The sequence below is a fragment of the Staurois parvus genome, unplaced genomic scaffold (genome assembly GCF_062004578.1).
Source record: "Staurois parvus isolate SC_StPar_1 unplaced genomic scaffold, SC_StPar_1.0 ptg003050l, whole genome shotgun sequence".
Classification (NCBI taxonomy): domain Eukaryota; kingdom Metazoa; phylum Chordata; class Amphibia; order Anura; family Ranidae; genus Staurois; species Staurois parvus.
In genome coordinates, this window is record NW_028320846.1 from 189,939 (window position 1) to 202,889 (window position 12,951).

Consider the following 12,951-nt stretch of genomic DNA (forward strand, 5'->3'; position numbering starts at 1 on the left):
GTGGGGTGTTTGTGCTGATTTTGTTGCCTAGGAAGCTGGACTGTGGATCGGGGTCCCAGACTTCTCAGCCCGAGGGCCACAGTCTGGATTTTACAAGTATTCGTGGGCTGAAAAAAATCATTTATAAATGAATAAAATTTCAATCCCATTAGGGCCTGCAAGCACACCCGTGTCCCCACCGGGGAATGATTGCGCACCCGTGTCCCCACCGGGGAATGATTGCGCACCCGTGTCCCCACCGGGGAATGATTGCGCACCCGTGTCCCCACCGGGGAATGATTGCGCACCCGTGTCCCCACCGGGGAATCATTGCGCACCCGTGTCCCCACCGGGGAATCATTGCGCACCCGTGTCCTCATAGGAGAATCATTGCGCACACCCGTGTCCCCATCCGAGACTCATTGCACACCCGTGTCCCCACCGGAGAATCATTGCACACCCGTGTCCCCATCCGAGATTCATTGCACACCCGTGTCCCCATCCGAGACTCATTGCACACCCGTGTCCCCATCAGAGTCTCCTGGATATCTGTGTCCCCATCGGAGAATCATTGCACACCCGTGTCCCCATCGGAGAATCATTGCACACCCGTGTCCCCATCGGAGAATCATTGCACACCCGTGTCCCCATCGGAGAATCATTGCACACCCGTGTCCCCATCGGAGAATCATTGCACACCCGTGTCCCCATCGGAGAATCATTGAACACCCGTGTCCCCATCGGAGAATCATTGAACACCCGTGTCCCCATCGGAGAATCATTGCACACCCGTGTCCCCATCCGAGAATCATTGCACACCCGTGTCCCCATCCGAGAATCATTGCACACCCGTGTCCCCATCGGAGAATCATTGAACACCCGTGTCCCCATCGGAGAATCATTGCACACCCGTGTCCCCATCCGAGAATCATTGCACACCCGTGTCCCCATCAGAGCCTCCTTGTACAACCGTGTCCCCATCAGAGTCTCCTGGATATCTGTGTCCCCATCCGAGAATCATTGCACACCCGTGTCCCCATCCGAGAATCATTGCACACCCGTGTCCCCATCCGAGAATCATTGCACACCCGTGTCCCCATCCAAGAATCATTGCACACCCGTGTCCCCATCGGAGAATCATTGAACACCCGTGTCCCCATCGGAGAATCATTGAACACCCGTGTCCCCATCGGAGCCTCCTGGATATCTGTGTCCCCATCAGAGCCTCCTTGTACATCTGTGTCCCCATCAGAGCCTCCTGGATATCTGTGTCCCCATCAGAGCCTCCTGGATATCTGTGTCCCCATCAGAGTCTCCTGGATATCTGTGTCCCCATCAGAGCCTCCTGGATATCTGTGTCCCCATCAGAGCCTCCTGGATATCTGTGTCCCTATCAGAGTCTCCTTGTACATCTGTGTCCCCTTCAGATTCTCCTGGATATCTGTGTCCCCATCAGAGTCTCCTGGATATCTGTGTCCCCATCAGAGCCTCCTGGATATCTGTGTCCCCATCAGAGCCTCCTGGATATCTGTGTCCCTATCAGAGCCTCCTGCATATCTGTGTCCCCATCAGAGCCTCCTTGTACATCTGTGTCCCCATCAGAGCCTCCTGGATATCTGTGTCCCCATCAGAGTTTCCTGGATCTCTGTGTCCTCAGCATTCGTGTCCAGCACATGCTGTCCCAGGCACAGTACAACTCTGCACCTCCTGCCGGCTGCCACACAAGCAGGCTGAAAGTGGAACAATCACAAATATAAACAACGGGCCGGACCCGGGAGGTGCTGCACTTATGATGTCATTGGTTGCTAGGATGCCGGCGGTCCTAGCAACCAATCCATAGCACAGTGTGGCATAGCGGGAGGGGGAGCGGCTTTCTGTTTGGGGGCGGGATTAGAAGCAAGCAGGCCGACAGTATCCACATCTACCAGACGGTATCAAGTGTTCGGAGCCTAGCTCTGTTTGCCAGAAAGTACTTTATTTCTCTACATCTACACAACATCAGCTTCCATAGTCCCTCACACAGCAATCCAGACCTCCCAGCATCCCTGCCACGTCCCTGCCACTTCTGGAATGAGTCCTGGAAGTCTTCTTTCCGAAGCACCTCCTGCGATTGTCAGAATGAGGTCGCTGGACACCAATGGCCTCCACAGTCACCAGATCTCCATCCAGTAGAGCACCTTTGGGATGTGGTGGAACCAGAGATTCCCATCATGGATGTGCAGCCAACAAATCTGCAGCAACTGCGTGATGCCATCATATCAACATGGACCAAAATCTCTGAGGAACGTTTCCAACACCTTGTGGAATCTATGCCATGAAGAACGAAGGCAAAAGGGGGTCCAACCCGGGACTAGCAAGGTGGACCTCCAATGGGAGCCTATGCTGTTGCAACAAGACCTCTACCTTCACCGGCCACTTTATTAGGTCCACCTTGCTAGTCCCGGGTTGGACCCCCTTTTGCCTTCACTCTTCGTGGCATAGATTCCACAAGGTGTTGGAAACATTCCTCAGAGATTTTGGTCCATAATGACATGATAGCATCACGTAGTTGCTGCAGATTTGTTGGCTGCACATCCATGATGGGAATCTCCCGTTCCACCACATCCCAAAGGTGCTCTACTGGATGGAGATCTGGTGACTGTGGAGGCCATTGGAGTACAGGGACCTCATGGTCATGGAACCAGTTGGAGATGATTGGAGCTTTGTGACATGGAGCATTATCCTACTGGAAGGGGCCATCAGAAGATGGGGATGCTGGAGTCATAAAGGGATGGACATGGTCAGCAACAATACTCAGGTAGGTTGCGGCGTTTAAACAATGCTCAATTGGTACTAACGGGCCCAAAGTGTGCCAAGAAAATCTCCACCTAACCATGACACCACCACCACCACCAGCCTGAACTGTTGATACAAGGCAGGATGGATCCACCACACCATGACACCCCCACCACCAGCCTGAACCATTGATACAAGGCACGATGGATCCACCACACCATGACACCACCACCACCAGCCTGAACCATTGATACAAGGCACGATGGATCCACCACACCATGACACCACCAGCCTGAACTGTTGATACAAAGCAGGATGGATGCACCACACCATGACACCACCACCACCAGCCTAAACCATGGATACAAGGCAGGATGGATCCATGCTTTCATGTTGTTTACACCAAATTCTAACCCCCAGGATGGATCCCCCACACCATCAGCCTGAACCATTGATACAAGGCAGGATGGATCCCCACACCATGACACCACCACCACCAGCCTGAACCATTGATACAAGGCAGGATGGATCCACCACACCATGACACCACCACCAGCCTGAACCATTGATACAAGGCAGGATGGATCCACCACACCATGACACCACCACCACCAGCCTGAACCATTGATACAAGGCAGGATGGATCCATGCTTTCATGTTTACACCAAATTCTAACCCTACCATCTGAACGTTGCAGCTGAAATCGTGACGCAGAAGATTGGAAAGACGTTGCCTGGTCTGATATTGTCCAGTTTTGGTGACCCTGTGTAAATTGTAGCCTCCGTTTCCTGTTCTTAGCTGACAGGAGTGGCACCCGGTGTGGTCTTCTGCTGCTGTAGTCCATCTGCTTCAAGGTTGGACGCGTTGTGCATTCAGAGATGGTATTCTGCATACCTTGATTGTATTGAGTGGTTATTTGAGCTACTGTTGCCTTTCTAACATCTGGACCCAATCTGCCCATTCTCTGACCTCAACAAGGCATTTTCCTCCACACTACTGCCGCTCACTGGATATTTTGTCTTTTCCGGACCATTCTCTCTAAACCCTAGAGATGGTTCTGCGGGAAAATCCTAGCAGATCCGCAATTTATGAAATACTCAGACCAGCCCGTCTGGCCCCAACAACCATGCCACATTCAAAGTCACTTAAATCCCCTTTCTTCCCCATTCTGATGTTCGGTTTGAATGTCATCTTCACCTCGTCTAGATGCCTAAATGCATTGAGTTGCTGCCGTGTGATTGGCGGATTAGCAATTTGTGTTACCGAGCCATTGAACAGGTGGACCTAATAAAGTGGCCGGTGAGTGTATAAAACCAATTTTCGTGGTTTAACTTTCCTCAGCAGCTGGATTGAAACCTTAGATCACGGTGTCCAAAATACAGCCCTCCAGCTGTTGAAGTACTACAAGTCCCATCATGCCTCTGACATTCACAGGCAAGACACCCAAGAGTCTTGCAAGGCCTCATGGGACATGCCGTTCCTCAACACCTGGAGGGCCGTAGTTTGGACACCCCTGCCTCAGATAAATCACAAGTGAGGACACATCTGCATTGGATGATCAGATCTTTGGTGATTGAAAACCGTTCCAACAAACAAAACGTAAAAAAACATTCCATTGTTGTAGGACACATTGTGCCACGTAGAACCGTATGACTGTCTCAGAAATGCTGAACGTCTCAGAAATGCTGGATGTGTCTGAATGATGAACATTTCCATGCTGCGGGCAGGACAGGGCCGGTCTGGTGTACTCGGAGCGCGGCTACAGCTCAGCTGAAGTTCAGGTAATCACGAGGAGTCCGGATCCAGGAGGTAAACGCCCGTTCCCGTAATTGCTTCCAGGCTTCCTGGTAGGACACAGCCGCTTCCTTGTAATCCCGATATGTATTCAGTTCCCCAGATCTGCAGAGAAAGAAAACACACGGATGTAACGCTCCTGAAAAACGCACGCCATCCTACCCTTCGTGCTGCAGCACACTGAGACGCATTCACACTCCAGCGTTTTGTAGCCTGAGCCCGGGTTCACACTGACGCCATGTGGAATTTGCAGCGTTTTCAGTGGGAATTCCTCACCGCATCCAAATCGCACCCCGTTCATGCGAACCGCTGCGGGTGTGTATGTTAAAGGTAACAACACCCCAAAAGCGGTCCGCAAAACGCAGTGCGATGTGCAGAATCGGATCGCATAGGTGTGAATCCCCGTGTGATCTGATTCTAGTGCGGACCAGAAAAAAGGTTTTTGGAGCGTTTAGAGCCATACAAAATGTACGACTCTGATCGCACCGCACACAAATCGCATGTGATCTGCACAGGTTCCTGCGTGAATTACATGCGATATACCGCACCACATGTATGTGAACACGGGCTGAAGCTCCAAAAAGGCTCAAGCTTAAAGTAATTTTAACAAATGTTTTTACATAGATTTGTAAATGCGTTCCAAAAATATAGATTAAACGTATTTTTAAAAATAGTTTTCATATATTTTGGAATATATAAAAAAAAAAGCATTTCAACATGCAGTATATATACACACATACATATACACACATACAGTTGTGTTCAAAATACTAGCCGTAAGACATCACTAACCGGATCAATCACTGTTTTTGGTGGAAATGATATCTTTACATGGCAAATAATTTCCTAGCAGGTGTAGTAGAGTCATAGAAATCCAAGAGACCCAACAGTCATGACATGCATGCTGCTGATTCTGTGTCATTGAATCACTCATTGAAAGGGGCGTGTTCACAATAATAGCCGTGTGGAGTTCTATTAGTGAGGTCATTCATTCTTTGATAAACAGGTGGCAATGATTGCCCTTATTTAAGGAAGGAAGGCAGCAAATGTTGGACATGCTGGTTACAGTGCATTTCTCTCTGAAATTCTGAGGAAAATGGGTCGTTCCAGACATTGTTCAGAAGAACAGCGTACCTTGAATAAAAAGTTGATTGGAGGGGAAAACATATAAAGAAGTGCAGAAAATGATCGGCTGCTCAGCTAAAATGATGGCAAATGCTTTAAAATGGCAACCAAAACCTGAAAGATGTGGAAGAAAGCGAAAAACTACCATTGGAATGGATAGAATAGCCAACATGGGGTGGACTCAGCCAACAATCAGCTCCAGGAAGATGAAAGAAGGTGTGACGTTCCCTGTGAGGACTCAGCCAACAATCAGCTCCAGGAAGATGAAAGAAGGTGTGACGTTCCCTGTGAGGACTGTTACAATTAGAAGACGCCGATGTGAAGCCAAGCTATCTGCAAGAAGTCCCCGCAAAGTCCCACTGTTGGGAAAAAGACGTGCTGAAGAGGTTACAATCTGCCAAAGAGCACATTGACCGGCCTAAAGAGAAATGACGCAACATTTTGTGGGCTGATGAAAGTAAGATTGTTCTTTTTGGGTCTAGTGGGCGGAGACAGTTTGTCAGACGACCCCCAAACACTGAATTCAAGCCACAGTACACTGTGAAGACCGTGAAGCATGGTGGTGCAAGCATCATGATATGGGGATGTTTCTCATACTACGGTGTTGGGCCTATTTATCGCATACCAGGGATCATGGATCAGTTTGAATACATCAGAATACTTGAAGAGGTCATGCTGCCTTATGCTGAAGAGGAAATGCCCTTGAAATGGGTGTTCCAACAAGACAACGACCCCAAACACCCCAGTAAACGTGGAACATCTTGGTTCCAGACCAACAAGATGGACGTTATGGAGTGGCCAGCCCAATCCCCGGATCTTAATCCAATAGAAAACTTGTGGGGTGACATCAAAAATGCAGTTTCTGAGGCCAAACCAAGAAATAGAGAAGAACTGTGGAATGTGGTCCAATCATCCTGGGCTGGAATACCTGATCACAGGGGCCAGAAGTTGGGGGACTCCATGCAACACAGATGTACAGCAGTTCTCAGAAACAGTGCGACTACAACCAAATATTCATGAAGTCATTCAAAGGAAAGCAAAATCTTCAAACATTTCTCAGTTTATATAGTGAATGTTTGAGTTTGTAAAGAAGAATACAAACACGGCCATTTTTTTGAACCGTCTAATATTCACTTTTCTTCAAATTTTTTAGAGGAACAACACAAATTTGATGTATTTTTCTTCATGTTGTGATTTGGAATAGAATGTGTCGTGTTCCCAATGCATTTGTGTGGATGGAAATAAAAGCTATTAGAAGGATTTTCAGCTTTAGTCACTTTTTTTCAACACACTGCTATTATTTTGAACACAACTGTATATATATATACACACACACACACATACATATATATAGAATTATATTGAATACGGCCACCATTGTAGTATTTCAAATATACGTCAATATATTTAGGAAGGATATATTTAAAATATATTTTTCTTCCATGTGGGAATGCTCACCGGAGCGATCCTTTTTCGCATATTTGCATCCCCTTTAAGCAGAGCTACACGGTACAATCCCGATTTGGCCCCCTCTGATAATGCACAATAGGGCCCTGACAGCTGGCAGGGTGTGGGAAGAGTTAGCGGCACCAACAGGCTCCAAAACCGACCCTTCTTCTTGCAGATGGTTCATTCATAAAAAGTCCTCTGTGACACGGGGCCCCGCCGCAGACATGACTCAGCGTTTCCTGGCCGTGCCACCAGCGATGACTTCACACAACTGTTTTGTTTTTTTTTTATTTAACGATGCCAACAGCTGGGGAGTGGCAGTTATGAGTCCCCAAGGCTCCATCCTAGAGAGGCTCAGCCACCCTCCGCTGCCCAGGATAATCCTGTGACATGGGGGATCCTGAGCCGTGGGGATGTATACAACCAATCGTACGTGAAGTCCGCCGTGTCTGTATTCGCAGCAATGCATCGGGGCTTCCAGCCACAGAAGGATAGAAACCCCCTTTAGGTGCCTTTGCAAAGCCAAATACTACTTTCTAAAGGTAGCAGTGACATCATCACTAAGAGCAGAGGTATGGGAGGGACTCAACAGCTCCGCCCACTGCAGGCTGCCTGCAGAATACTGCAAGAAGGGGGGCGGGGCTGAGACCAGTCACCCTGCACAAGGAGAGAGCACAGCACTGACTGGTCTTTCCTACAGGAAGTCCCAGCACAGAAAGAAAAGTGCTGCGGTTGTTTCTGCTGGATGATGCACAGATCGGACATGAAGTACACGTCAGACAATGCGCTCAATTCACGAAGAAGTATTAAGATCGGCAGTAAAATACCTCGAAATTTATTTCACAATTCAATAAAAAACAATATTTCAATACCGCATGCGCTATTTATTGAAGCAAGGGTGCATTTTAGTACTGAAAATGTGTTATTTTAATGCCAGCCCCTGCGGGTGTCCTGAACAATCAAGAAATAACTGGTTGCTAAGGAGCTGGCAGCTGCTGGCCTCCTTAACAACCAGAGAATAGCTAGTTTCTAGGGAGCCAGCAGCCGCATCAACCCAGCATCATTAAGAACCATGACTCACCTGCTGCCAGTGGGATTCCCCCGCTGACAGCAGAATGTGATCAAAAGAAGAACCGGCATAAAAACACCTTCAGGTCTGACATGCATTTTGAGGGGTACCACACGCCAAAAAAAAAAAAAAATTTTTTGCAATTTGCAAGTGATGCGGTATTTTAGTAATGAAAACATGTTATTTTAATGCCAGCCCCTGCTGGCGTCCTTAACAACCATGAAATAGCTGGTTGCTAAGGAGATGGCAGTCACTGTTGTCCTTAACAACCAGAGAACAGCTGGTTGTTAAGGAGCCAGCAGCTGTCAGCGTCCTTAACCAGGGAATAGGTGCTTGCTAAGGAGCTGGCAGCTGCCACCACCTCCTTAACAACCAAGACTCATCTTCTCACAGCAGAATGTAATCAAAAGAAGAACCGGCGTAAAAACCTTTTCAGGTCTGGCATGGATTATGAGGGGGGGACCCCATGCCAAAGTTTAAAAAATACCTCATAGCAGCCAGGAAATGTCACGGATGGACTTATTGCCCAGGTGGCCACCTATCACGGGACCACGCTTGGAGTCACTGAGCTCCTGAGAGCGACCCATTCTTTCACCAATGTTTGTAGAAGCAGTCTGCATGCCTAGGGGATGGATTGTATACACCTGTGTCCATGGAGGGGATTGGAACACCTGAATCACATGATTGGGAGGGGATTGGAACACCTGAATCACATGATTGGAGGAGATTGGAACACCTGAATCACATGATTGGAGGGGATTGGAACACCTGAATCACATGATTGGAGGGGATTGGAACACCTGAATCACATGATTGGAACACCTGAATCACATGATTGGAGGGGATTGGAACACCTGAATCACATGATTGGAGGGGATTGGAACACCTGAATCACATGATTGGAGGGGATTGGAACACCTTTTTGGACGCCATGGACGTTTCTCAGTTTCCAGGCAGAAAGAACAGTAAAAATGCAGGCAGGGCGCCTGACAAAGCACTCGGGACAAAATGTATGTGAAATGGTTTGATACAGGAATGTTATACTATGTGATTTTAGTGAATGGCAGTTTTTGACATTTTCAAATTTCCCGCCAGTTCCGCCCCCCGTACGTCCCGACGTCGCAGGGAACGGAACCCGGAAGACAGATGCCGGCATCGGCCGGAGGACATTACCGGGGACACTTCAGGGGGGACATCGCGGGAGCGCAGGACAAGTTAAGTGAAGGAGGGATCCTGGAGCAGCGATGCAGTGTATTCCTGGGTGTAGCTCGGGGGGGTCACCGCTTGTGGTGCTGAAACTTTACCCCGAGCTACACTCAGGAATACCGCCAGGGGGGTTAATAAAGAACGATATGAAATCTTGAACTTGAAAATCAGCCAGCAGCCCAAAAGGACCTCCACTCAATCGATTATTAGTATCTCGTACTCCGGTCTCCTCCAGGCGGCGGCCCTCGCTGAGCAGAGCCAGTGATTTGTGAATATTTTTTTTACACCGAGTGACGAAGCACACCCCTTCCAGGGCGCGGCGGTACAAAGGATCAGTACCGTGACACGCGTTGCCTTGATGTGTTGGGGTGCCGTGCAAAATGAGCGGTACCCCAATGCAGTAACGCATATCATCTGCGCTGCCCACACGTTACCAAAGGGGCCCCAAATGAACCAGTGCTGGATTCGTCTCGTATCATCATCATCGCGTGTCCCCGTATCAGGCAGAACTCATGTTAGGCGGATCCAACAGATGCTCTCCAGGAGCGATTCCTGCCAGCAGCTGACATAAGGACAAGTTACATGAGGCCTGCGGTGATTTGGGAGCCAATTGAATGCTCCCGGCCCCTTTATATTCTCAGTTCCTATTCCAGCAAAACAAAGAAGGAAAACATCTTTATGATCCGCCCACGGAACCACGGAACTGCGGCCAAGCTGCTGCACCCTCCGAGATTGGGACTGGACAGTGAAACCGCATGATTGGCTGGAGAACAAGAGAGGCGCAGCTGGCGACTCCCCATCAGTAATCTGCGTCTCCTGAGCAGAGTGACCACATCTGTAGGATTTACTGTCTGTGTACAGAAAGGGCCTCTGTAAGGAAGACCCGGCCATCAATGAGGAGGTGCAGGAGGACAGAAAGGCAAATCAATGCAACCTGCAACTTGTACCCCGACATTAACCCTTTCAACCCCAAAGTCAATTTTCTTTTTTTCTCTTTTTTTACACATTTAACCGCTTCCAGTCCGGACGCTTTCCCCCCCTTCCAGTCCGGACACTTTTCCCCCCTTCCAGTCCGGACACTTTTCCCCCCTTCCAGTCCGGACACTTTTCCCCCCTTCCAGTCCGGACACTTTTCCCCCCTTCCAGTCCGGACACTTTCCCCCCCTTCCAGTCCGGACACTTTCCCCCCCCTTCCAGTCTGGACACTTTCCCCCCTCCTGCCCAGGCCAATTTTCAGCTTTCAGCGCTATCACACTTTGAATGACAATTGCGCGGTCATGCAACACTGTACCCAGATGAATTTTTTTGCATTTTTTTAAGACAGATAAAACTTTATTTTGGTGGTATTTATTCACCGCTGGGATTTTTAGTTTTTTTGCTATGTAAATGTCCAAAAATTTTGAAAAAAAGTGTTTCTCTTATAAAATTTTGCAAATAAATAATCTTTCTTCATGAATCTTGGCCAAAATGTATTCAGCTATATTTTTAGTAAAAAAAAAAAAACCCAAATTAGTTTATAACCAAAAATTATCATTTTTAAACATTTTTATTTTATGTTTTTTTTTTACATACTGTCACCCTAGCAGTTCAGTATCACCATGGTGACACTGTATTACTTGTGGGGGGTGATGAAGATTTTTTTTTTACGCCGATTGCTTTTACACCCATAAAGGCTGAAAAGCAATCATTTCTCCTTCTCTCTGGCAGCATTCATGCAACCATTGAGAAATACTGTGTGAGCTGTGATTGGTCACAGCTTGTCACATGGTACAAGGCTGTTGTGAATAGCCCTGTACCATGTGACCTCTGTGATCATTCACAAATTTTACATGTAGTAAGCAATGATGTCAGAAGTGACATCTTGCTTACTACTCTGCATGTGATCACTGATTGGCCAATCAATGATCACATGGTCAGGAGCTCACACAGAGGTCCCATACAATGATCGGTATTCCACTGTGTCCGGAGGACACAGCGGGCACCGGATTGCGGTGCTGCATGCTCCCAGGGAGCGTGCACAAGCAGGGGGCGGGGAGGCCACCCACCCCTGCACTGCCACAGTCCGGCCATTTATATACGGCCGGACGGGAGGTGGTTAAAAAAAATAAATAATTTTAGGCCTGAAGATTAAATAAAACCTCCAAACATTGTAGATTTTCTGAAAGTACAGACCCTGGAGAATAAAATGGAGGTAATGTAATTTTTTTTTCAAATGATAGTAAATTGCAAAAAAAAACCGTACTTACCTGTGCAATGGTTTTGGAAAGAGCAGTCCTGATCCTCCCCTTTGCGGGTCCCCTGCTGGAGCTCCAGGCCCCTCCCCTCCTGCCGAGTGCCCACCCCCACTCTCTCCTCATTGGCTCACTGGCTATGATTGACAGTAGCAGCAACCAATGGCTACAATGAGGGAGAGCCGAGGCACAGCGCTGGATCGGGAGTATTGGGGGGGAGTATTGGGGGGGGGGGGGGGGGACCTGCTCACAGGATTTTTTACCTTCAGTCAAAGAATGCATTCAGACTTTACAACCACCAATATTTGTGTGCCGGCTCATCAAGAACAAAATTTCAGCAAAAAAAAACACATTAATACCCGTTCTTTGGTCATATATAACAGAGGAAGGTTGTGGCTCCCAGCAGACTCCCAGACATCGGATCCTACGGTGAGCACCAGATTCCGATCATCAGCTTCGCGGTCCAGAAATCTCTAAATGTGAATCTACTGAACCTCGCCATCGTTCTCTCCGAAGAAAAACCTAATGCCCCGCCCACACCATGACATCATCGGATGAACGATCGGCCGGTTTGTTTGTTTTTTTGGCATGTTAGTCTCCATAATCGGAAATGAAGACGTTACTAAAGTTTAAAAAATTCTCGTAAGAAAGAAAACAACTTCCCGCGATGATCTAATGCGGGGGGCTCCAAACTTTATAAACGAAGGGTCAGTTTACTGTCCTTCAGACTTTAGGGGGGCCGGACTGTGGGCAGTGAGGGAAAATGTCCTAGAGTCAGTGGGAGTAAAAATACCCCATCATTGTATTAACGGGAGATATATTGCCCCATCATTGGTATCAGTGGGAGGAATAGTGCCCCATCATTGGTATCAGTGGGAGGAATAGTGCCCCATCATTGGTATCAGTGGGAGGAATAGTGCCCCATTATTGGTGTCAGTGGGAGGAATAGTGCCCCATCATTGGTGTCAGTGGGAGGAATAATGCCCCATCATTGGTGTCAGTGGGAGGAATAGTGCCCCATCATTGGTGTCAGTGGGAGGAATAGTGCCCCATCATTGGTGTCAGTGGGAGGAATAGTGCCCCATCATTGGTGTCAGTGGGAGGAATAGTGCCCCATCATTGGTGTCAGTGGGAGGAATAGTGCCCCATCATTGGTGTCAGTGGGAGGAATAGTCCCCCAATGTTGGTGTCAGTGGGAGGAATAGTCCCCCAATGTTGGTGTCAGTGGGAGGAATAGTGCCCCATCATTGGTATCAGTGGGAGGAATAGTGCCCCATCATTGGTGTCAGTAGCGGGAACTATGCCCCACTGTTACTGATGGTG

At 48.3% G+C, this 12,951-nt stretch overlaps 1 protein-coding gene across 1 annotated transcript in view; it reads right to left on the minus strand.

Moving 5' to 3' along the window:
* Window positions 1-4,300: 4,300 nt before the first annotated feature.
* ADAT1 (adenosine deaminase tRNA specific 1) overlaps window positions 4,301-12,951 on the minus strand; it is a 31,686-nt gene continuing 23,035 nt past the window's right edge. Inside the window, 1 exon segment of the mRNA XM_089667134.1 lies at window positions 4,301-4,653. Coding sequence (XP_089523260.1) covers window positions 4,521-4,653 — 133 coding nt within the window. The 3' untranslated portion in view covers window positions 4,301-4,520.